At 42.4% G+C, this 24,578-nt stretch overlaps 1 protein-coding gene across 1 annotated transcript; it reads right to left on the bottom strand.

The window, feature by feature from the left end:
- Positions 1–10,832: 10,832 nt before the first annotated feature.
- Positions 10,833–23,988, bottom strand: b3galt2 (UDP-Gal:betaGlcNAc beta 1,3-galactosyltransferase, polypeptide 2). Its single transcript, XM_031869752.1, has 2 exons — positions 23,190–23,988; positions 10,833–15,784 (listed from the first exon to the last, which is right to left on the bottom strand). Exon 2 carries the CDS (start codon positions 15,434–15,436, stop codon positions 14,108–14,110), a length of 1,329 nt encoding a protein of 442 aa, XP_031725612.1. The 5' UTR covers positions 15,437–15,784; positions 23,190–23,988; the 3' UTR covers positions 10,833–14,107.
- Positions 23,989–24,578: the final 590 nt, after the last annotated feature.

Raw genomic sequence — 24,578 nt, 5'->3', positions numbered from 1 at the left:
TGTAAATATGATAAAGAAAACCTCTTCATCTTCACTGTCCAACTGCACTGTATTTTCAGTTGAGTCCCACCTAAACAGATGGATGATTCTCCATTGGGAAACAATTTTGTCAATTGTTTGGGGATGGTACCCCAGTAGCTCAGCTACTTTAATAATTTCAGTGGTGCCTTTATTGTGGTTTAGCGTGTCCTTAACACTGAACAAGGCCATGTTTCGCAAGGCTTCTAGGTTGTCTGGGAGCCTTCCTTGCAGCTCCTTGCTTAAAGCAACAATGTAGTTGATGCACCGTCTACGAATGACCTTTTCGTTGTCTGGCGCAAGACTGAGTCGGGACACTGTGCTCTCGAAAAGGTACCCAAGGTATGGTGATGGACTGAGATGTCCATCAATGGCATCCTTCAGGACATCAATTTTTGCCATAGGGTGGACTACTCTGCTGCAAATTGATGTTAAGAGGTGTACCAGATTGTCCAAAAGCTTGACAGGATCTGTTTGCTCTCCCTCAAATGACTTCAATGCAACTTGTACGTCGGACAGGATTGATTTCAAGAATGTCAGGTAGACATAGTTGGTCTTGTCCACGTACATGGCATGGAGCACATCCGCCATGTAGCAATGCTCACTGGCCTTGGTCAACTCAAAGTGGAGTTTCAATTCATCCCACTGGCTCAATATACGAGTTACCACAGGCTCAATCGATAGCCAACGTGTGGCACACACTTTGGTGATCTGCAAGGGTTTCTGGCCACAATTAATTGTGGCATACACTGCTTTGTATGCCTCGCGCCTTTTTGGGGAAATCGAAAACCAGTTGTAGGTTTCCCTGATTAGGTACTCAGCACTCCTAGGGATGGTTTCTTTGGATGCTGCACTGACAGCCAATTGTAAAGAATGGCACATACAGCGGATTAGTACCAAATTGGGCAATGCACATTCTTCCTTTAAAATCTTGTGTACCCCTGTTGTGCACCCCAGTCATCACGGACGCATTATCAGTGCCAATACCGTGAAGATTCTCTTTTTTAAGGTTACACTTCTTAAGTAACTCAACTACTGCCTTTGCTATTAATTTGGCATCGCTCCCCTCCAATTCAACCAGCCCGAGAAATGTGGACACAACGGTTCTTTTTATAGCACTGAAATACCGAATCACCACACCCAAGTATTTCGAGACACTGACATCAGTGGACTCATCCAAAAGGAGACTGAACTTCTCATCCCCCACATCTGATGTTACTCTTTTGAGAAAATAAGGAGCCAGTACTCCCCTAATCATTTCTGTGCACTTAGTGCGGTGCATTTGGAAGTTTGTTGCTGCCACAGAATCTGAAAAGGCAGCTTTGCAAGCCATACCTAAATGGTCACATGCTAGCAGCGAACAATGCTCTGCAATGGCCATTGCCATAGTAGCTTCTGCGCTTTTGCATTTATCCACTTTCTTAACCAACTGTGGCAATGTAGATTGCGTTGCAGGGTTGTGCGGTTTTGATTTATTTATATGCTTTGCTGTAGCACAATGTTTTCTGATGTCATAGATTTTTGCAAGCATATCTGATTTGCAGTACGCACAGTATGCCCGACAATCATCCCCAATTATTGGCTTTAGCCACCCTTTAAATTCAGGTACAGACTCCCACTCTTTTCTGTAATTCTGGCTGTACAATTTTGACTGAGACATACTGCTGCTGCTGCAGTCAGCCAACAATGATTTGCTGCGTGTCACTGTCGGGCTGTCGGCTGACTCGGCTCGGCTCACTCGGCTGCTGCCCCCTCCTGTGCACGAGCTGAGCACATGCTGTTGACGTCACCCACAATGCACTTTTGCAGCCAGGCACGTGTGTTGTGGGTGTGGCTGTGTGTGTGACGGAGAAAATCTTTTTTGTGTCATTTAGAGGGAAAATGCCTGCGTGCATTTTAGCATTTGAGTCACTTTAAAAAAGTTGCTAAAAGTGCCAAATATATTTTCATAAGTTGCTAAATTTGTTGCTAGGTGCTGTTTGAAAAAAAAAGTTGCTAGGGTAGCCTGAAAAGTTGCTGAATCTAGCAACTAAGTTGCTAAGTTGGCAACAGTGGAGGTCAGGCTGATCTGGGATCAGCTTTTTGGCCTGCAGAATCTCCGCCAAAGTTCTCCTCTCAAACGGGTCTTGGAGGAGTAGTGCTCGCCTGTAGACTTCTCCTGACGAGAACGCGCAGCTAGGGGGGCAAAATTGTTTTGGCCCCAAGCTGAATCTATTTGAGGGCGCTGATTGGCTAAATGGTATGTCACTCATTTATATCTTCAATTAGCAATTGGTGTTGTGGCAAAATGACGAGAAGAGACGGCGAACTGAAGTTGCAACAAGTGTTTTAATAAGATCAAGCCAACATCAACAAGTTCAGCACATCGAAACAAATCCAAATGTATTACTTTTCACAGATCACTTTTATAGTCAAACTTCACCCCCCTTAAGTTACTTTCCATCAATCAAACCAGTGGGTTGAACCACAAACAAAACACCTCTGGTCTCTTCACTATGTCATGCTCTCATGACTTTGTTTGGGTCAAGATAACCTTTTCGCAGAACACACAATTCGTGTATGGGAAATGTTTGCACACAAATAGGGGTGATCGATTACAATTTGTCTGGTGCTTTAATCTCTTAATGTTTTTATGAAACCCAGTGTGTTCAACATAACACGTTATATAAACTGTTTACTTGTGAATCCAAATGTGTTCAGTTCAATCCTAAATTATATGATGATTTTCTTCAACATTGGCTAAACTGCTTCATAGACCCGCTTTTGGGCCAAAACGATTTGGCCCCCCTAGCTGAGCGTTCTGAGACGTGTTGTGCACACAGGCGGAGAGCACGAGCAGACGAGCACACAGGCGGAGAGGAAAAGCATATATTTTGCGCAGATATCATATTTTACACATATTACTGGGTACAATCCATAGTTCAAAAACACAAATATTGACAATTTATGATTATTATAATTTATTTTTTTTGTGCAGCTCAATGTGGGGCCAGGCCCCATGGCCCTCTATTGGCTGGCCACCACTGGTCAGCATGCATCAGACTTCCATGCAAGCAAGCACATTACAGTCATTTAGCAGACTTTTATCCAAAGCGACTTACAATTCAGATTCTATCACATTTCTACACCGTAGGCACAGCTACGGGAGTAATTTTGGGGTTAAGTGTCTTGCTCATGGACACATCAACATGCAACTAGTGGAGCCGGGGATCGAACCACCGATCCCCTGATTGAAGGACGGTTCTGCTCTCCACTTAGCCACAGCCGACTTGCACTGCTTCTCCGATTGTTGAATTTGAATTGTCAATAAAGATAATTAGATGAAAGAAAACATTGAAAAAATGTTGCAGATTATCTTATTGATCATTTTGTAACCTCCTCAGATTCATCTTGAAACTCCTTTTGGGGATCTTGACTCCCAGGTTTAGAACCACTGGTATACACGACAGTGTTGGTTGTAGGTTGAAAGGTGTGACAGACTAGGGTGACTATGTGACTTTATGCCAATGGTCATGGTTGAATCCAATGCAAATGAGCATTTAATCAACCTTGTCTCTGACTTAATTAAAACCACATGGCTATGATCCTGACTCTAACTTTAATCTGTCACCGATGGTTCCAAACTAATTAAAAACAAAGTGAGAAAAGCCTTGAATTTATTGTTTGTCTAAGATTGTCCATTTCAGGAATTAAGTGAGAACTGGGACTTATATCTGCTCCAATTTCAAGGCTGACACTTTTATTTAGGCCCCCTGTGCCATTATCTTGATTCCTGCATTTTGTTTTAATGAAACTCGAGATGTTACAGGTTAGTGCACAGCATCAATCACCTCAATTAGGCAAGAGGGAGCTTCGGTTATAGTGTGTACATCCTTTACTCCTCTGTGTTTGTCTGTGTGTGTGGGGCGGGGGGAGCTGCAAAAACAAAGCCAACTTAAAAAATGCTCTACATCTCGGTGTCCTATATTCAGTTCTGCATTGATTTTCTGCTTAATAGTTGGATATGCTAAATATCTCTGTCTGGATGTTGTCATTGTAATTTCTGTCAAATGTTTTTCTCTCAGCAATCCAAAATATCTCCTGTTTTCTTCCGTTAACCGAGACCATTCAGCAGATAGGAGGAACAAGCACAATGTGAGATTGTCAGACCTGTCTGCCATGTGCAAAGAGCCTTGTCACAATCTCTTCGCTATGCCATATATCAGGCCCTCCTGGAAATGGCTGCGTGCTCTTCTGTTTTACATCCAGCCGCCAACAAGGTCTCCAGAAGGTCTCTTGAAGGGGCCAGGAGCAGCTCTACAGCAATGTTTTTGGATGAAAAGTGTGAGGGAGAAGGGAGGATTAGGACGCGTGGGAAGGGATGAAGGAAACGCTGCCAAGCTGATGTCAGCGTTATAGGACTTAATCCAGCAGCTACTGTATTGGCAGTGTTGGCTGCCAACCCTTCCGATCACTGGATCATTTGACACAAATAAAGTGTATCGTGTCTTAAACGTTACAGGTGACACCTTTTTGATTCATGCTGGACTATATTCAGATGTTGAAACAACGTTTAAAGCCATGGCTCAACATTTTCGGCAATACACTCCTTTCTGACAGTTAGATGGATATGCACTTATTTTAGTCCTTGAATATATTTATAACAGATAATACTTTTCTATAATTACTAAAGGTTGCTCTGATCAATATTCTTAAATATTAACAATTGTTCAATTTATCACCTGATTCTGCAGTTGCCTTCAGCAGTGGCGCATTTAACATATTTGAGTTTGTTTTGGTTTGACGGCTGACAATTGAACTGTTCAGCCTCAATGCTATTGTCATCATTGTTTCCAGCTGCAGGAGGCAATTTCTAGCAAAAAAAAAACCACTGCATTCTACGAGTTCAGCACCAAAAGGCTTACAAAGACAGTCAGCAACTAACTGGGGAACATAGATGATTCTTAGGGATCAAAACATTTCCCTCAGGAGTCGGTGGAGAGCAAAACAGAGCAAAAAGAGAGTGAATTTTGTACTTACATTTGTAAGGTGGCCACAAAAACTAATCCAAATGGATGCAAATGTTGCTCTACATTGCAACTGTTTGCCAACAAATTTGATTAATTAACATGATATGGTTATTATGGCAATGTTGTTTGTTAAAATTATTTTAAAAGCAGGTTTTAGTAAATGATAAATGCAAGACTTTTACTTTCAGTTATTAATTTATTTTACCTTGTGTATTTCTATGTTTGCTTACCTTATTACCTGTCGGATACCAGCTGAATGTTGAATGTTGCTTATTGAAGAATAAACTTGTTTGGGGCCAGCAAATTTAGTCAAATGTCTATTGAGAAACAGACGATACATTTTAAGGGAATCACAGGAAGGCTTCACAGATTTGATTCTTTGGGAGAGGCTTAGTTGTGTCAGTTGATGATATTATTATACACGAAGGAATTACAACAATAATTTGTTAATCTGAGTGGTAGGTCACTGCAAATGGTGAATTGACCCACTACAGCCCTAATACCTTTTCTGACATTGGATCGCCTGTTGACACTACAGCTGAGTCCGTTTCATCCCGCAAAGCATGCACTGTGTATTAATCTGCATATGTGCTGGCAACCTCTACAAAAAATGAGAGCAGTTTGCCACACTTAAAGACAATTATATACAATATGCATCACCAGATATTTGATCCCCATATTTATTTTTGTTTGTTTCCTGAAATGTTCCTGGACATGACCCAAACCCTGTCAAGTTTCATAATGTTGGTGCATTGTGTTGTGGGACGATTCTGTCCATCAAAGTGAACAATCTGGCATATTTAAGTGGCATAATAAAACCTTTGAGTATTTACTCTAACCAGATTCAGAGTTTATAAGTATGGAATTGGGACACAGCTCAGAGTGGTGGTCCATGACTGAAAAGGTCACACGTCACACAGTACCCAAACGGGCATCAACAGGATTGTTACATAGCAAGGAGCTCTGTTTAACACTTAGTTGGATGACACCTCAGAGATTCTCTCGGAAAAAACATTTAGTCAGTCTTATATTTTACCGGCACATAACCCAATAACCCTACTAATGCACTCTTGGTCTGTGATTTGTTCTCGTTTGTCATCGCAGAAAGTGCAAGCGTAAACACCGTGCTGAAACATGAGCCTGGCAGAGGTAGAAGAGCTGCATCACCTGCTTGCCCTCCACAACCTCCCATCAGGGAGAGGGCGGACAGGCCTGGGGAGAGATAATTACTACCCTCCCTCATTGATTTGTGTAGATTAATGTACTTTTTAAAACAGTCTTGATTCTATTTTTGCTTGCTGGTAATGGAAAACGGTTTCAAGCTATTCTTGGATAAATGTCCGGTGCCAAATTGTAAAAGATGTGCCGTAAAAATGTGTTTGCTGCATTGATACAAATGAAAAACATCGGACCCAATGCAAGAACATTGTTGTGTTCTTATCTGAATTTCTCTTTCCGTATACAGTAGGTTTGTACGAGTGTGCCGCGTCAGATTCAACAAGCGCCCCTAACTTCAGGTAACTGTGTAAATGGCCGGCGTAAACATGATGAATGCCACCTGTGTATTCATGAAAATTTTCAATTAACATAATAAATGTTACAATAATACCATATAAGGCTACGCATCTTGCCCCATATGTCCTATACTGAATCCTGCTCTCTGATATCCATAAAGGAAAGTCTATGATTTTTAACAGCGTCAGTAGCAAAATTAACTAAAGGGACCTGTTTAAGCCAAAGAATGGGGAAAATAAGAAGTGCTCTTAATACCGTGTCAAACAGGATAATGTCAACATAATTATGAAGTGGAATTCATAAAGGGTTTTCAAACTCATAATTGCATCAAAGTAAATATAATCTATTTGTGAAAAACTTGGGAGGGGCACCAGCAGACTAATTGCACAGGACTCCTTAGACAGGTCTGGACCACTCGTAAATTGTGTTCGTACCAGAGAGAAATATCAAAATACGAGAAAACCGTTGATTGCGGCAGGTACACGCCTCTTAAGAACAAATCTTGAGTTGTTTTCTTGCACGACTCCCTTTTGTCACTCAATTTTTCAGACGTGTTTATAAGCTCAGATATGTAAATGTCTGTATGGTCTGATCGTGGTAATAAATTACTGTTTTTTTTTTTCTGTTGTCACCATCTGTGGTGCGAATCGCTCACTGCTGTGGTGTTTCTTCGAGATCACCTGTCAATCAGTGTGGGTGCTCTATGCAGCTGGCGCTCTTCACATGCTACATGGCCGTTATTCGGAACAAATGGGAAACATAGGAAGTGTCACTGCATCTACACCTCAGAATTATTCACAGAACTGAGGCTTACTGCTTTCAACAGGGAGCTAAAGGATGGATCATGCCTGTATTATACAGTGTGGTTTAAGTATTACCAGACTAATACATGTTTTATTGTGGTGGCTCTGCATGCCAGCATAATAGATTTATAATGAAACAATGACTATGTGGTTAAGGTGGTTTTAATTTGAGCGTGTTTACTTCCAAATCAGATAAACAATATAAGATCTATAGCTTGTTTGAACACACCTAAACCCCGATCTTTCTCCCCCAAGGATCAGACCAGGGGACATTGAGATTGATGGGCTAAAATCTAGACTGCACCAAAGACTGCACCAATCTAGCATAAATAATGTATAAATAATGAATAATTAACCAAATCAATATTTCTAGTTATTCTATGATAACATTACATTTCTAGGGATTTTAAATATATAGTGGCTTGAAATAAAGTCATATTTGATAGTAGATGTCAGATTAAGTGACTGTCTACCCATTGAAGTCAGCAGACACATTATCTTCTTTGGTGAACCTTTACTGCAGCTATCTTTACATCCTGCTTGTTTCTAAGTAGTATTGCATTCAGCTGGATCGAGATCAGATGAATAACTTGGCCAGTTGAGGAATTTTCATTGTTTAATCATAAAAAGCCTTTTCATTTATGTTCAGAGTCGTCTGCTGCATTGTCCTTAAGTGTCTATGAGTCCTTAAAGGAGCGTCAGCAATTTAACCAAATAGTCCTTGTTGTAAATAGTTGTAAACTTGGCATTAACTATCCTGCTCCTATGGACCCCTTAATGCTGTCTGTGTGCAGGTTGTCCATTGTGCAACTATGGCCAGCTTCCCTTGTAACTGCTCTGTGTGGCTAATGGCCAGAGTGCCATACAAACAGCACCACACGTCTTCAGAGGGCCCTTCAAAGTGCTAACAGGGTTGGATTTGTTTATGTGGGCCCTGGCAGGTTAGATGTCCAGCAGTTCTCCTGCGATGTGGAGTGTCACTGTCAAATTATATTTATAAATAGATTTTGGCTCAATGCTGGCACCACCCCATCATTGAGTCCTGGAGTCCTGGCTGGAATCTGCCATCTGTCTGAAAGCGTTCGGGAGTTCTTCCTCGGCTGATAGGACACAGCGGATGTTGCCTTCTTCCTGTCGGGGATTTGTGTGAAGGTTGTTTTGAGTCGGTAGATTTGGGTATTTTACCCTCAAGCGAAAAGAAAAGAAAATTATCTTCATTTTTGTATTATCTCTGGATCAGAGCTCATAGGAGAAAATATATATTTTATTTTAGTATAGCATTTCTAAAATGTCATGTCTGAAATCAATATATGATGAATTTCTAATTTAATATTCGAGGTACCTTACACAAATCATGTCAAATCCATGAAGTCAAAGGCTGAGATGACAGTTGTTGCTCTGTCAATGTCAAATATTAATTGATTTAAAATGAATTAATATTCAATTTAATTCGTGAACATGATTTTGATCTGAATTCACATTAAATTGGAGGCTGAAATTAAGCAGGACCAGTTAAGTGAATGTAGCTAAGTCTTTTAGTCTCTCTGTTTGTTGATATTTAAATATTACAAATTTGTTTAATTTGATCAATTTAAATATGAGTTTTAAACAAATAATGTTTATTCCACTAGAGCAGGTGTCGGCAACCTGCGGCTCTTCAGCCTCTCTGTTGCGGCTCCCTGAGTCTACATCAGGGGTCCCCAACTGGCGGACCAGATCCGGACCCAGGACCTAAATCCGATTGATAATTCGGAATTATACATATTAGGCACTGAGGTTATACTTTAACCGGCGCCTCTTATTCAGCCTTTACGGCACTTGTTCGGCGGTGCAGGAAACACACCGACTAATGCATTGCAAATCACATCACGTGATGCAGCTCAGCCAATCAAATATGGGTATTCTGACAAGTTTCCTGACTCGATCGAGGTTTACACACACACGGGGCTAAGACGAGGAAATAGAAAGAAGAGCAGGGAATGCTTCCAGAACAAGCACACAGCATTTGCTGAAAAGTGTCACGCTGAGGTGAGCGAAAAAGAGCAATTCCTCAACTGCTGCAGCAAACTGAGCTCTTCATAGGAGTTTGATATTGTTATAACTGGTAAAATTGCAGTAAAATGTGAAGAATTGTCTTTATTCTTGTTCTATATTTTGATAAATACAACAAACTATAGTTTTTGTATATATAATATAACTACATATACAACTTTATAAGCTGTGATATCAAATAGCTTTTGCGGCTCCAGACAAATTTGATTTGGTGGAAAATAGGACAAAATGGCTCTTTGGATAGTAAAGGTTGCCGACCCCTGCACTAGAGGCTATATGGCAGTTACCTTAACTCTGCTATGCTAGGTTATTGTCTCCTTTTAGCCAGCAGGTGTTTGGCCATTTCTTTTCTACAGTGATTGGATTTGGCGACTGACTAGATCAACACGGTCAGCCATGGCTATTGCAGCAAGCTCGAGCTTGCTTTATATTAGGCCCCTTTCACAGCATCCATTTTGACCTGTCATGGCAGGGTAAATACAGGTGTAATTAAGACAATTGATTATAATGCAATTCTATGTGGTGTCTCAGTCATTCAAGCGAGCCAGCATGCACAATACCAGGGCTCTGGTCCACCTATAGGCCATAATTAAAGTCATTAATTACACCTGTGTATATCCTGCAACGTGTTTAAATGGCTCTTGTGAAAATGGTGCAGTTACTGTGGTTTGGCTTCGTTTTATGTTTCGTGTTGTTGGGGCTTGAAATGGTATTTAAATATATAGTCTACTCCAAATATAGTTGCTGTATTTTGACTTTGTAAATCATAAAAAAGCTGATTGTTTTTCACTTGCAGTTGCAGCGGATGACATTTATCATTTTCTTTGTCAAATTCAGTTATTTTTCACCCAAAACTTCCATTAGGGATTCATCAGTCATGCCCACGGAGAGGTAGGCCTATTAGTCAGGTTCCAGGCCTGGCTGTTATTGAAAGGTCAGGAGATTTGTCTCTTCCTCAAGTGTATTTTCTCTCCTCTGGTTTCTAAAGGAACAGTGAGCTGTGATGTTAAAGCCGGGCCACAGCCTCCACTCCATCACGACAGACATCTCAATCCGTTTCCACTGTTAGCCTTTTATACCACGTTTACAGCGGCACAGGTTTTCAATACTGATCAGTCACTGCTCCTTTCCCTTTCATTCATCACTCCCTCCTTCCTGCTATTTTTCTCTTTCCTCCTCATCCTTTTCTCTTTTGCTTGTACTTCTCCAGTAGCAGACCAGACCAGTCTATTTGTCTCTGCCTCAGTTTTCCCTCTCACCTCTTCTAGCCCTCCCTCCATACTTTTCCCTCCCCAGCCCTCTCTCGTTTTCATCATTTGTTGAAGGGCTGAGTGCAGCCGGATGCTGGTAATCTGGCGCTCTGATTGCATATGGACATGCATGAATGATACCAAACCTTGTTCCCAAGGTTTGAGTCATGGCTTTAATCATTACTAATGGGGGGTGATGAATACCTGGGACCAGTTCAGTGTTTCATGAATTCCACTGTGCTGGAATGGAAGGGGCTTTGAGGAGGAAATTGGATGTCCTTGTTTTCCTGTGTGGTGACCAAAAGGTTTGCTTTAATATAAGACCTAAAGGCTGGTCAGGGCATTGTTAGAGACACATGGATGTTTTTGATTTACTACTCGTATAATGTACACACTGTAACCTTTCAGTTGATACCACAGTCACGCAAGTAAAGCAGCAAGAGGCACAGCTACAAGAGCGTGCAGTTTGATGAAGCTCCACCACTGTGGCCAAAAAAGGGGCGAATCTCTCAGACGGTGTGGACTTAACCCACCATACTGAAAGGAAACAGTGAATTAGTTATATCTTGGATGCATTGAAGACACATTCATGCCAATTTATTTCATCGAGTTAGCATTACTTTATGAAACTACTCTTTACAAGATCAGTTTTATCAGTTATGTGCAAGGTTTCAGATGTTCATTTTATGCTTCACAGTCATTTTGTTGTTGACAGTCTTGCCATTTGTTATCTAATTAGCAATATCAAATATTTCATTATCTTTTTACAAAATTACAAAATAATGAGCCAGGTTTAGATCTGAGTCCCTGCCAAAATAAAATAAAAATACCACGAGTGAAGAGTAAAGCGATTTGGTTTGGTAGTAAATACAACATACCTAACAAACAGGTTGAAATAGAAAGTTGGTTTGAATGTAGCAGACTATATATTAGGGTCACCTATAGGAAATCAAGGGGACAAGAGATTGCTATGCTTTTCAATTGTAAAATTGGACTTAATCCATTTAATATATTTCATAGACAAAACCATGAAAGAAACATGGATTCAAATCTGTATTGAGCCAGTTACTGCCACTTTAGCCAGTCCTCTAAATACATTCTAGCAGTCGTTGCTGTCTATTCCACGTGATGTGGCTCTCTTTAACCTTGACATACCTCTTAACAAACACAGCCATATATGAACATTGTCAAGTCAACAGCAGCCAGCTTGATGAGTTTGGAAACTTGTCAATATCAAAGCTGAGTACAGGTAATCGGTGTATTTGTAGAAGAAGTTATTTTTAAGAAAAAGGCAAAGCTACTTCGTTGGTACAATGTTAAAATAGGTGTGAAGCCAAATATCTGTTGTTTGGATCACTTTATGGATATTTTCGCAAATGTATAGATCCTACAGCTGACTGTTAGCATCTTGAAACTCTGTTTCGAGATAATAATATGTCGTCTCGCTGTAGATAACTGTTGAACTGAGGCTGGTACTATGGCATAATCTCTCTCACGACTGTGTACAGAGTAACACATAAAGCTGTTGTTTCCTTGCCTGTGGCTCCGGCATCAAATAATTCTTTGCACTGTGCAGTTTATCTGAGATGAACATCTTGAAATTCTCTCCCTCTGCTGTCTCTACTTTTCAGCCTCCTCCACCCTTAAGACTCTGCTGCTTAGTGATTAGTGGCTTAAAATATACCATTGTGTGAACTTTACCCATTTTACAGCTCCCTTAACGGAATTGCTCAAACGTGTAGGTGATTAAAAAAAAGACTGACAGACGCGCAGGAGACCTGGCTCTCCATTAGTTTATTTAGATTTGCCTTAATCTGATATCGGCTATTTCAAGTCTTAACCCAATTTTATATGCTCTTTTTGTTGGTGGCCCTGAGCATTCTGGCATGTATTTATTTATTGCCTCCCTCCACCCAAACACACACACACACACACACTTGCACAGGCAGTTCCATCATGGAGAAACACTGGCAGCCTTTCAAAATCATATGCATTCATTTTCAATTAAAATCTAAACTTCGGTGTTTTGCAGCCGAATATTTAATGCAGGGGACACTGAAGGGTTCGATGTATAATTAATTTGTCATCGCTCAGCCTGATTGTTTTCACATTGCTTCTACCTGACCTAAACTTATCTCAATGTTTCAATTTTCTATTTGGAAGTTAATGCATTTCTTCAAGGTCCACTGAATACGATATTACCTTTTTCTTTTAACGATCGGTGGCTTTGTTTGTAGAAAACACATTTGCCTGGTTCGTTCGGAATTATCATTTTAGATCGTTCAGTAACAATGCAACCACTGGTAGTCATAAAAGTGGAAACAAAAACTAAAAAGAGGTGAGCGGAGAAGTCTGAGCACTCTTCATAATAGGAAGTGACGTGAAGGAGGTATTCTTTGGATCCCACCTTCCCCTAAACAAATGGCATGTAAAGGATCTTGTCTGTAGCTTCAAACTGGTTATTCACTAAATAACTAAAAGGTCCCATATTGTAAAAGGGGAGCCTTTTTTATTTTGCTGAAAAGATATTGTGAAAGTATCGAAAGTTCAATCCATGGGGAAATACACAAAGCCCGTATTCAGAAACTGTGCCTTAAAACGGGTCGCAGGGACATTAAATTATGTCCGTGCACTACATTTGCTGCCCTTGGCTTGTATGGACTAATGATACTAAAGTTGCTTGATTGCATAAAAGAATCCCAGATGAATCACACAAACTGCAAGCAAAATGAGTTCAGTACATTTAATTGTTAATTAATTCGTTGCACAGTTGCTCAAGTGCAGTCATACTCAATGTAAAGCTTTAAAAAATACAATCTCAGTCATCTCTGACATGACATGAGTGCTTTCATGTAGATTTTTTTTAAAACAAAGTACAGTATATGACAGAAACCTTTTCTTTAGTGTTGTATTCTTTGATAAATCTGTAAAGTAAACACTGAGAAACAGGGCAGCATAACTGGTCAACGTCAAAGATACTTTCAGTCATATTTAGGTAGTGTAACTGTCGACAAAATACATGTGCATTTCCCTTTGTCTGTGTAAACACAATTGTGTCTTCAATATTTTTTTTTCTTTAGATTCGTAGAGTGCGACATACAGTACCATCCTTTCAAGGAGAGCCCTCACATTAACTGTAGCATGAATTAACACGTTTCTGTTGGCACCTGAATTATCATAAACACCACTCTTAAGCAGCAGCACTTTTTTGTGCAAGCTCTACATCGCAGACATGTCCTCCGATCCTCCTTTTAGAAATAGCTTAACAGGTTTACAATACATAACATTTTTTTTCTCAAATTAAAAAAATAGTTTGGATCATCGACTGTACACAATACCAAAAACAATGTGCTTTTCCCCATATAGTGTATAGTGCTGAGTTCGATATGCCCTCCTTCGGCTGTAGTTACAGTGCGCCCATCTCCCTTCTTTTTGAGGCAGGTGGTAGTCACAGGTTGCATCAAGGAGGCCTCTCTCCATGAAACTTTCGGTGTCTGTACCTGCCGTTCTTTTCCTTGGCCACGTTGATGCAGGCGTTGTGCTTGTTGCTCTGCAAGTGGTTCCAGTACTTGATGAGTTCATTGGGGTGGAACTGATGCGATGTGATCAGGTGGCTGTACTTACAACTGGAGTAAGACACCCGCCAATGGTTGAAGAGGAACTCGTTGGGAGGGGGCGCCGGGTCGATGCGCAGCTTCGCCAGGCAGATCCCCACGTAAACGTCCTCCAGGTGCAGCCTGCGTATACTGAGAGAGGCCTGGTAGATCAGCTCGGCCATGTCCCCTGAGAACACGTACCCCGTGCCTGAGCAGAATATCGGGTAGCGCTCGCTTGGGTACAGCTCCGGCGGCATGTACCACTTGCTGTCCTTGTTTCGGTTTGGTGCATAGCCCCTCATCAGGTAGCCAGTGAAGTACCTCTGCTTGGGAGGCAGCTCGGGCTTCAGCAGCTTTTGGATGAGATACTCTGTGTTGACAAACATGTCGCTGTCTGTCTTCATCACATAGGAGGTGTGTGGGCAATAGGTGGCCACCCAGTTCATGCCCATCAGGGTTTTAATGGTCAGGTTGTAGTAAGTGTCCTGATACTCCTGTTGGATGATGTCGTGGTGAACGCGGCTCTCGTCCTCTATGCTGCTCTGGAGGTAGGTGTCTGAGCTCTTTCCTGTGCCGAGCAAGAAAAGACGGACAAACCCCAGGCCCATTGTTACGCTCTCATTCCCCCATGTCTGGCGGATGGCGTTGCGGGCATCGGCCTGGCCAGGTTCTGCAGCAATGAGGACGATGAGGAAGGGCATGTTGTCCCTGCACTTGAAAGGCTCGTTGAGGATGTAGCGGTAGGGCTGAGCGCTGAGCCTCCCTCCCACGCCTATCTCCTTCTGTAAACTGTTGTTAGTGCTCATAGAGTCCCCGAGCCCCATTACGCCCATCCTGGCTCCTCCACCCCCTGCTGCTGCTGCTGCTGCCTCCCCCGCCGCCCCATCCGCCTGCTGAGAGCTGAGGTTGAGCAGAGGCTTTGGCGCTACATACCCCGTCTCCCTCCACAGGCTCCTCAGGGAGCTGCTCTGGTTGGCTTCTCCCTTGGGGCTGCGGAAGCCCCTGACGGTGTAGGCCAGTGGGTTTTCCCGGGGTCCACTGCGTCCTGGCAGCCAGTCTTGGTGGCTGAAAAACAAGAAGAGGGTGAAGAGCAGAGCCAGCGAGAGGAGGCCGGCCACATGGGTCCGGAAGAGCGAACGCTTGACGGTCCAGGTCATCTTGATGGGACAGCAGTGCCGCCGTCTCCACTGCATGGTGCAGATCGGGGTCGCAGGAAGCTGCTGCTGCTGCTGCTCGAGAATGGGCGGCGGCGGTCACACACAGTCGCCTCAAACATGTGGTTGCCAACAGTCAGAGGGTTATTGGAGCTGGCAGATGGGTTGGAGTGAGCCCCCTGGTGAAGTCAGGGGAATGTTTGAGCCCCCCAGTGCAGCTTGCAACAGGGTTATAGGGGCTCCTGATGGAGCTAGGAAGGCGATGATTCTCTTGCCAAGGCTTCTTCCTGGCTCTTCCTTGGCACTGTAGACAAACACAAGGTCATGCTCTATGTCTCGTCTCCTTCAGGATATGATAAGGGTCACCTCCTCTGTGTTTACTCTGAGCTGAAATGAGAAGAAAAGAAACATGAGAAAACATTGGCAGTGGTCTGAAAAGGACCTCCGATTCACTGGCACTGAGCCAAGTGTCAATGGTCTGAGATACAGATGTGTTTTACATTCTACTTGTGGGGAGAACAGAGCATATTTCTTAATCATTTTATTTATGGTTTGTTTTGACTCTGAGTAATTCTGAATTAATTTCTTCCAGATGCAAAGGCCCCAATTAGAGCTTTCTGTGGAAGCAGAGCCCACTATGGTAAATTGCACTTTTGTAAGCTGACTTAACATTTTGAAAGGGAGAAAATCAATACAACAGCTTTGTAGCATCTTTGATTGGACAGGGACGTAAAAAACAGCAGGCTCTGGGGATGCGTCTTTCTGAGGAAAGAAATGGGAGATTCAGAGAACGCTGTTGCAAGATTGCTGCTGTAAATATTACTGTGCGTACAGTTCATCGATACAACTGAAAAAAGGCGCATCAAGATGTGTGCCTAGTGGCGGACACACAGTATAACACATCTTATCAGAGTAAATCAATCACACAGTAACAACTGACTAAATGAGCACATTGTCCCATTACTTCACACAGTGAAATAAAATAAGGGCATTTCCTTGATCATCCCAGACACATCTCAGTTAGGACTATAAAAAGGAATTGAAAATACTCAAGTGCTTCGTTGACACTATGAGCTGGTTGTCTGGTGCTGGGCATGGTGAGATGGTGGTGGCTTCTCGCATGTCATTATTCAGCTTAATGCCTGGGGCAGAAGTATAAATTGCAGGTTTGCTCAACGTGATACTGGCTAACGCTACACTGAGCCGCTTGTGCAAGTGAGCGTCATCAGCCCCCCACCGCGCGTCGACAGCTAGGGAGGAGATGCATCTGTCAAAATGAGTTTTCAGGGTCCAGCAGGCAGTGGGTGCCGAAGCCTGAGCCAGCCTCCGGCGATAACAGCCTTCACCCGCCATTCACCTTCAGCTTATCAATGCCACCTATTGTCTAGTTGAGACCACCCAGGCTGCTCGATCTTCTACCACAGGCATAAATGCAGGCCACGCAAGGAAACAAGCATACACACAAGCATGCGTCAAAGCAGACAAAATGTAATATGAATGATTGCATCTGTTGCCCACGGGGAGCTGTGCACCAAGGGAAGCACAAAGGCAATCACGTATGCGCACACTGATTCTCTAACTCGCCGGGGCAAACAATCAGTTTGCACAAGCACAAAATTTACTGTGCATTGCACATAATCACATGCACACCAAATACTGCAGTGCACACACAATCCATTTTTTTTTGTGCATTCACAGACCCACTAACACGAAATCGAATGCAGATCAGACTCAATGGCACAAACAACAAACACACTGCACACAATGCAACTCTTGTGTCTATAGACCCACACAAAAGATGCATGTGCCCATCACACATAATTATACCCACACTAGAAACATACTGCATCATTGCTGTGTTCAATGATCACACACACACACACACACACACACGCAGGTTGAACTAGTGAATATTAATATAGCAGCAGTGCAAGCCCTGAATCCATCCTTCTGTAGCGAGGCCTTAAGGGGGGGGGGGGGAAATTAAAGGGGACCAACAACGCCACCTGGGGACTTACACCCCGGGAAATATAAACTTAAAAGACCCTAATATATTACTGGAGAATTTATTAAGGGCACACAAGTTCACTACCGGTATTTGGACAGAGATGCATTTCGTAAAATAAACATTTATTAAAGAATTCAATAAAAATCACTAAAACATGCAGAACAAAGGAAAAACAGCCAAAACACGCAAAGCAAAACCAAAACAAGAAAAAGGAGGTAAAACAAATCAGACAAAATGGAGGCAGCAAAACAGCAGCAGGTGAACCTACAAATGATAAACAGAGATTAAAAGGGCACACCATGCTGCAAAATAATACAAATTAAGATGTGACTACTTACCACCTCAAACAAGGGGTAAGTAGTCAGACGGCAACAAGAGGAGGAATATGTGTGACACTCACCACCAGAACAGGGGCCAAGAAGGAGTGAGGCTAGGACCACAGGTGCCTTATAAATGCTGGCACTAATTGGGGGGGGGGGGAGCCTAGCCTGAGCGCTGCATTCACAACACTTCCTATTCTGAGCGTTCCCCACTACACTTCCTTCCTGAGTGCGTTAATTTACTGACTGCCTGCGTTGCCATTTTGTTTATTTGTGTGCTCGCTTTTTAATGATTTGCGGCCACCGAAAAACCGAGCATTATTTTGTGCGAATGCTACATGTCGGCTTAGTGTGGGGGCCGATTTTCTTAACTTCCAATTTTCATTTCCTGCTATGTTTGTTCATTCATCAAGACAACTGGCAAGGAACACGATAACCTTTTCAGGCGAGTGTGCTTACCCAGCGCAAGCAATTACAGGAGAATGAGAGGGGCCAGGGTCGGTTTTGTTTTAAAGGTTAACATACTTTACATCGAAGCATATCCAACGCTTGAGAGATTTCTCCTGTCAACTAAATGAACATCTAGTTACGTGAGCTCTGATGAAGTGTGCACACCCAGAGGGGCTCATAAACACTTAGATGCACATGTACACAGAAGAAGTACACACACACACAAACACGTGATGGATGCCCACACATCCACAATCGTCACATGCAGACCACCATGAATGGTTGAGTGTGAGACTTCCTTTCTGTTTTTGGTTTTTTTCGACGTAAATGCCAGTTTGACTGGGAGAAAAGACATTCAGACATTTACTGTTTAGCAGTTCCATTTAATCTGCCAAGGCCCATCCTCATTAATTCATTTTCCGGCCTCCCATCAATGTCACTTTTACGCAAGCCAATTAGCTCCACTAGCACTAATTAAAGCCCCAGCGATTCTGCAGCGGTCAATAATCAGAACGAAGGCAGGGGTAGTGACACAGTGATGACATACTAGGCATACATTAGAGTGTTGTCTCTGTCACCACATCAGCCTCAAACCTGGAGGGGAAAACAAATACAGTAAACGGAGCAAAATACTTTCCACAGCGAGGTATGAACGCCATTCTCCCTGCTTTCTTTGTTTCCACGCCTAAACAGCCCGGCCCCGTTTTGGCCTCCACATCTTTGTGTAACGCATGCAAGACAAGCTTTGCTGATGTCGATGAGGATATGACCTTCACTCAGTGAAGCAGTGCACTTTGTGACACATTTTCCTCAAGACACTCACAGCTACGATTTGTGAGCCGTTTAGAGTGGAAGCTCACTGAAGGTAGAGTTTGAAATTGCACTTTATTGAAACAGGCCTGACTGACTATGTGTCAGTCAGGCCTGTGACTGAGGCCTGACTGACACATAGTCAGTCAGGCCTGAGGTTCACTGCCTTGAAGCAACAATCCTCATTCAACCACTGCATTTATGATTTATTTTAATGTTAAAGTAGGGTACATTGCCTTTATCAGGGTATAGAAAAGTCAGGGTTGACGAAGGCCATATGACAGAATACTGATAGTGGGGTTGATCACCGCCAACACGGAGCAGGTTACAGATAGTTTTTTTATTTTATTTTACAATGTAAGCACTGTTCAGACTTTTGAAGTAGTGTCTGTATTGCTTCAACGTATCGGAAAGATATTTACTGTACCTCCTGATTTCACAAAATGACCACGGTTCTTAAATTGGTCATGAAGTTTGCCCATTTGATGCTTCATCGTAGTCTGGTGAGTTGTTATGCCCAATAAATATGCAGCACTGAGCAAGAAGGGCACTCTGCCCTGGCTCTCTATTGTTAGCATTCCAGTTGAGAGCCAAGATACCAAACCTAAATCTCAAGCAATGTCTTTGTCTAAAACAACTTTACCTTCAATCATTCACTCTCTTCCCATTGCTCTCTTACTGTAGGCCAATGCATATGTTGGCAGGACGCATCTGAAGTATTTGCACTGCCATTGTGACTTGAGCTGCACAGCAATGAGTTTCAAGAATGTCACGTCTGCTTTTGTTCTCACAAGGTCACGCTGGGCTCATTTAAAAAAGCATCTTCCAGTGTTCAGTCCACGCTTCCCAAGCAGTCACTTGAAAGTAAAGAGAATGCTATTGAGTTCAAACCTCTCCCCTCAATGTTGCTGCGGTATCATTTTAATGCTTTCTTGTCCTGGTCACTTTCCTCCCCTATTGAGCTGCCTTCTTCCTCAAAAGTGACTGTTGTTTATCATTGATCAGCTAACTATTGCAACTATTTATCCATGACTTTTAGCTCCGACTGTTTATTCATTACTTATAACTATTCAAACCGTTTATTTATTTCCTTTAGCTAATTCAAGTGGAGATGAACCAATACTGATATCAGTCTGATGCTAGCTGGATCGGGTATCGGTGACAATGTGCCGATCTGGTATCAAGAACCATTATCTTAATAACAATTCAGTACATTTATGATTAATACTTTCTCGTAAGTCATGGTCGCAAATCAGCCAGGCGTAAGTATTGACGCCTCTACAGGTTTATTATGGCTTACTTTCGGGTAAACAGCTTGAAGTGTTCTTTCGGCCGTCAACTGCTTCTTAATAGACTAAACATTTGCTGAGACTGGTGTTACAGAAAGTTTGTTTTTAGTTTATTGAGGTGAATACGGTGCCACATGCACAATAAAAGCGGTTACTTCCCCAAGCAAAAAGACACATAAGAGGAAGGAAGACTAAAAAATGCCTACATTTTTGTTGACTTGGCAGGGATAACATTAAATGAGAAGTTGACCTACAGGAGAACAAATATTTTAAACCAATACAGAATGCGTTACTGCATTACATTGCATTATATCTTTTTAATTTGAATTGTCACCTGCCTCCTGAATTTTGTGTTTTCTATGAGATTTCCATCATAAATGTTTGCATAAAGTTTAACCACAATCCAGGAAATATAGTGTTTGATGCTCAAAATGTCCGAATTGATCTAATCCTTTAACTGCAAACTTGTCTGCTTGCTTTCTAACTAAATTAGTTTAAGCACTGTCAACCAATCTCAGTGTTACAGCTTACTCAAATTACTTGTTTTTTTCCTATTTATCATCTATTTCTAAACGATCACACAAGTATTATAATGCATTTGTCCAGCTTTTGAATTAAACTACTGGGCAACATGTGACACTGTCCATTGATTTGTCTTTGTCTGTGTCCATATAGGCCGACGTGCTCGAGTTCACTCCTCGTGGTATGTTTATCATGCAGATATTTCAGTTTCATCTGCTGAGTTTTCAAAAGATCTGACTCTGAAATTTAGCCCACAGCCAAACTACAATGGAAGTTAATTAAAGTTAATTAAACATTACCCTTTTAAAACAAACTCAGCAGCAGCATCGCTTTCCAAAAACCAGTGCCACTGTTTATTTGGATAATCAGACTTATGTGTAGGCCCACAGTTTTCAACACAACAAACATTATATCTAAGAAATAGTCCCAATAAAAGACTGTAAAAAATAAATACTTTTTATTTTTTGGGGGTAGGCCTGTTTGCCAATGTTGTTTGGTGTAGCCTGCCTCAAATAGGATAGGACCGTTGGGAGAGGAAGGGCTGCGTTCTCGCTAAGTGTTGCAGAGCAGATGAGTGACACTGGATGGCCAGCTGTGTTTTTTTTTACCCTTCATCACACACAGGCTGGTCAGATCTGGGACAGGCCACTGGAGCATCCCATCAAAAAACATGATCATCTAATCCTTTAAAGGGTCAATTCATTCAAATGACAAAAAAAACCTAAACATTTTCTCTCTGGCTCTTTCTCTGGTGATAGCAAGCCGTATTTGCCCGTTTCGACCATCTTTGCCTCCACCTCAGTACAATAGAGGGATGTTTTTTTTTTTAGAAACTAGTTCCAATAAAACCTGTTCTCCATGAATTAATCAAGAATCACAGGAGCTTTTTTTCTTTAAAGATATTTTGCTGTTTTTTTTTAGCTGAAATGATGATTCAGTTAGTTGATGGACAGATAATCGGCTAATTTCTTTTTTTGACTGTTGGTTGGACAAAAAATAAAAAAGAAGCAAATTTGAAGATGTCACCTTGTGTTTTTGGAAACTGCAATTGCTGTTTTTAGACCAGACAATAACTAGATTCATGCCCTATCATTCATTCAAATGTATAGGGCAGAATAATCAACAATGAAAATAAAAATCACTTAACCACTAAATGTAATGTTACGTGCAACTTTTCCATGTTGTGAGCACCACACACCATAATCCCATTCACCGAGGCAAAAACCTCAGACGGACATCTCAAAACATTACCAGATAAGCCCAAAAGTGAGAAATCTTTTTTTTATACTTTGTGTGAATCGACCCCTTTAACACGCAAGTCAAAACCACATCATTTAGATGTACAGGGTAACATTTGGATTCATTTGTCCTGTCAAAAAGGCTACAAAGGATACAGCAGCCTCTTAAAAGTGGACTCAAAAATACAAGAGCCCTCTGGGAAATAAAGCTTTGGCAGCTCTGAGCTACTATAGCTGTAGTAAATATTATATGACGGTGGTTTTCTTCCACTCAGCCCGAGTGATATCCAACCCTTCTCATTGTGCTGCGGCCAACTTTTACCATTGAATCTAATTCTAACAGTATTTCCGTTTCACTTTGTTAATAAAGCCTGGCCGTATTCTTCCCACTTTGACTCTTTTCGTGGTTGTCAGTTCAGACGCCACAGCAATAAATTATGAGGTGGTTTGAAAATTAGACCCTATTAAAGTTTCATAGTCTAGCGGGCAGAGTGAATACCCAGATGGTGAGCTTCACTGCTTTTTTTAAATATATATCCATCTCAGCAGTTAGCATGCACAGGCTTTCCGTGCCAAATGGCTCAGGCAGCTGGACGTGATGAAGTGGATAAAAAGCCTAATTGAACTGGATCAATGGGAACTCCCTGGCCTGGCCTGTTGGCAGCTCCAACGAGGAGTTTCCTAAACTTGAATCTATGTAAAGGAATAGGCATACAGTATGGACTGACCCCTTTTTTTATATCAATGGTTGTTCCTTCAGCCATCTCTGATTTGCTCTGGGCAAGGATCAACGAAAGCTATCCATCAACATTTACCCTTAGGGGGTGAATGTAGGCTATAATACAATCAAAGTATTCTTAATGTTTCAAGCTGTAAACCTGCTTCGAACACCTTCCCGAAGTGCCCCTGACTGTCACTGCAACATTTTAGGAATTCACTGGGGCTCCAAAAAGTACCCGATGGAGAGGAGATGCAGGGTGTTGGGACGCAGAGGAAGGGCACAGATGGGTGAATAGGATGGATGGATACCGAGGCGGCTGGGAAGGGTGGATGGCTGGTTGTAGCCTAATGGAGTGGAGAGGAAGGCGGGGAAGGCTAAATGAATAATGAGGATGTGGAGGACTGATGAGACGTGCAGTGCTGCGTATAGCCTACCTCCTCCTCCTCATGCTGCTGCGGCTGCTGACAGGGCAGCGGTCGGCTGTCGGAGTGCGTGAACCCCGGTCCCTTTCCCCGCCATCGACGCCTCCTTGGATCGGAAACAACCTCGCGCTTTAGTGCCTTTTCCTCTTCCAGCTCCCTCTCCTCTTATCACACTGACACCCTTGGATGTGTTACGTCCCTCCTCGTCCTCATCCCCACAGGCTGAACAAAACCTGCAGGTTTTTGGTTCTGCTCCTGCTGCGCCTCCTCCTCTCCTGCTCCTTGTGTGCGTTATACACCACAGCCTCCCTCTACCTCACTCAATAAAACATTTTTTTGTTGCTGTTTCACTATTTCCTGATCTTATCCTTGTTTATCTACCTCACCGGAGACGCGATTTTGATGTAAACATGTACGAGAAAGCACCACAGCATCCACACACGTTTATCCGGAGCTCGAGCCGCTCTAAGGAGGGGAGAGCGGCAGAGCAGCAGGGGTGCGACTAGTCCGTTACGATGCTCGGCAGGAGGATTTAGCCTAGAGTATCGGCGCAGTGAGAGCGATGGAGAAAAACAGAATAAAAATGAATATCCTGTCCCACCTATCACTGCCAAAACATTTCCCCGAGTGCTGAAGGAAAAACAAAAACAACCAGTCGTATACTTTCACCTATCCCGCTTCTTCGTTTTGACAGTCAAGCACCTTTTTGTTTCTCTTCTCCGAGGATCTTTCTTCCGCTCCGTCTTTGACCGACCCCTGTCGGATTTCCCAGCCGGGCAACGCAGCTGTTGGCCCGGGGAGTCAGGCTGTCAGACACCGCTCTACTGACGGAACTCTACCACGTCACTGCATTATTAGCGGAGCATCTCACGTGACCGTCATGCTGCGTTCAAGGGGTGTGGGTGAGCATCTCTCCTCAACACACACACACACGCGCGCGCACGCACACGCTCACACACGCGTGTACATTGACAAAAACGCCCTGGTAAAAATACGTTTCACACACCGTTATAATTAAAACTTGCAAAAGATACAGCCCGTGTGATGACTGATATTATATTCTTATTCCAGGCTATTATTATTGGACCCATTTAGAGAAACATGTATTGCATTAAATGGCAGCTATCATGTTTGGCATGGCTACAAGTATGTATTTTGATAGGGCACTGAAAGAGTTACAGTCGGACTATATTTCTAATCTTATTGGAGCCTGCAAATATAAACATATACATGTTGAAGATACTCATATAACATTTGAAACAGAACTTTTTAAGTTTTTAAATGTAAAAACAAACATAAGCAAAGAGAATGTCATGGATACACACTCAGGAAGGCTGCATGGCTTTAAAATGTAAGGACTCAGGGATCCCTTATTGTCGTCCTGCAACACAGAGTTGCACA

This window comes from Anarrhichthys ocellatus, unplaced genomic scaffold, assembly GCF_004355925.1.
Source record: "Anarrhichthys ocellatus isolate YVR2014 unplaced genomic scaffold, GSC_Weel_1.0 scaffold48, whole genome shotgun sequence".
Classification (NCBI taxonomy): Eukaryota; Metazoa; Chordata; class Actinopteri; order Perciformes; family Anarhichadidae; genus Anarrhichthys; species Anarrhichthys ocellatus.
Note: the sequence above shows the minus strand (reverse complement) of the source record. Positions and strands in the feature narration are given on the sequence as shown.

Bases quoted from the DNA above. Each gene is read 5' to 3' on its own strand.
- b3galt2 (XM_031869752.1), bottom strand. From the start codon at position 15,436: ATGCAGTGGAGACGGCGGCACTGCTGTCCCATCAAGATGACCTGGACC.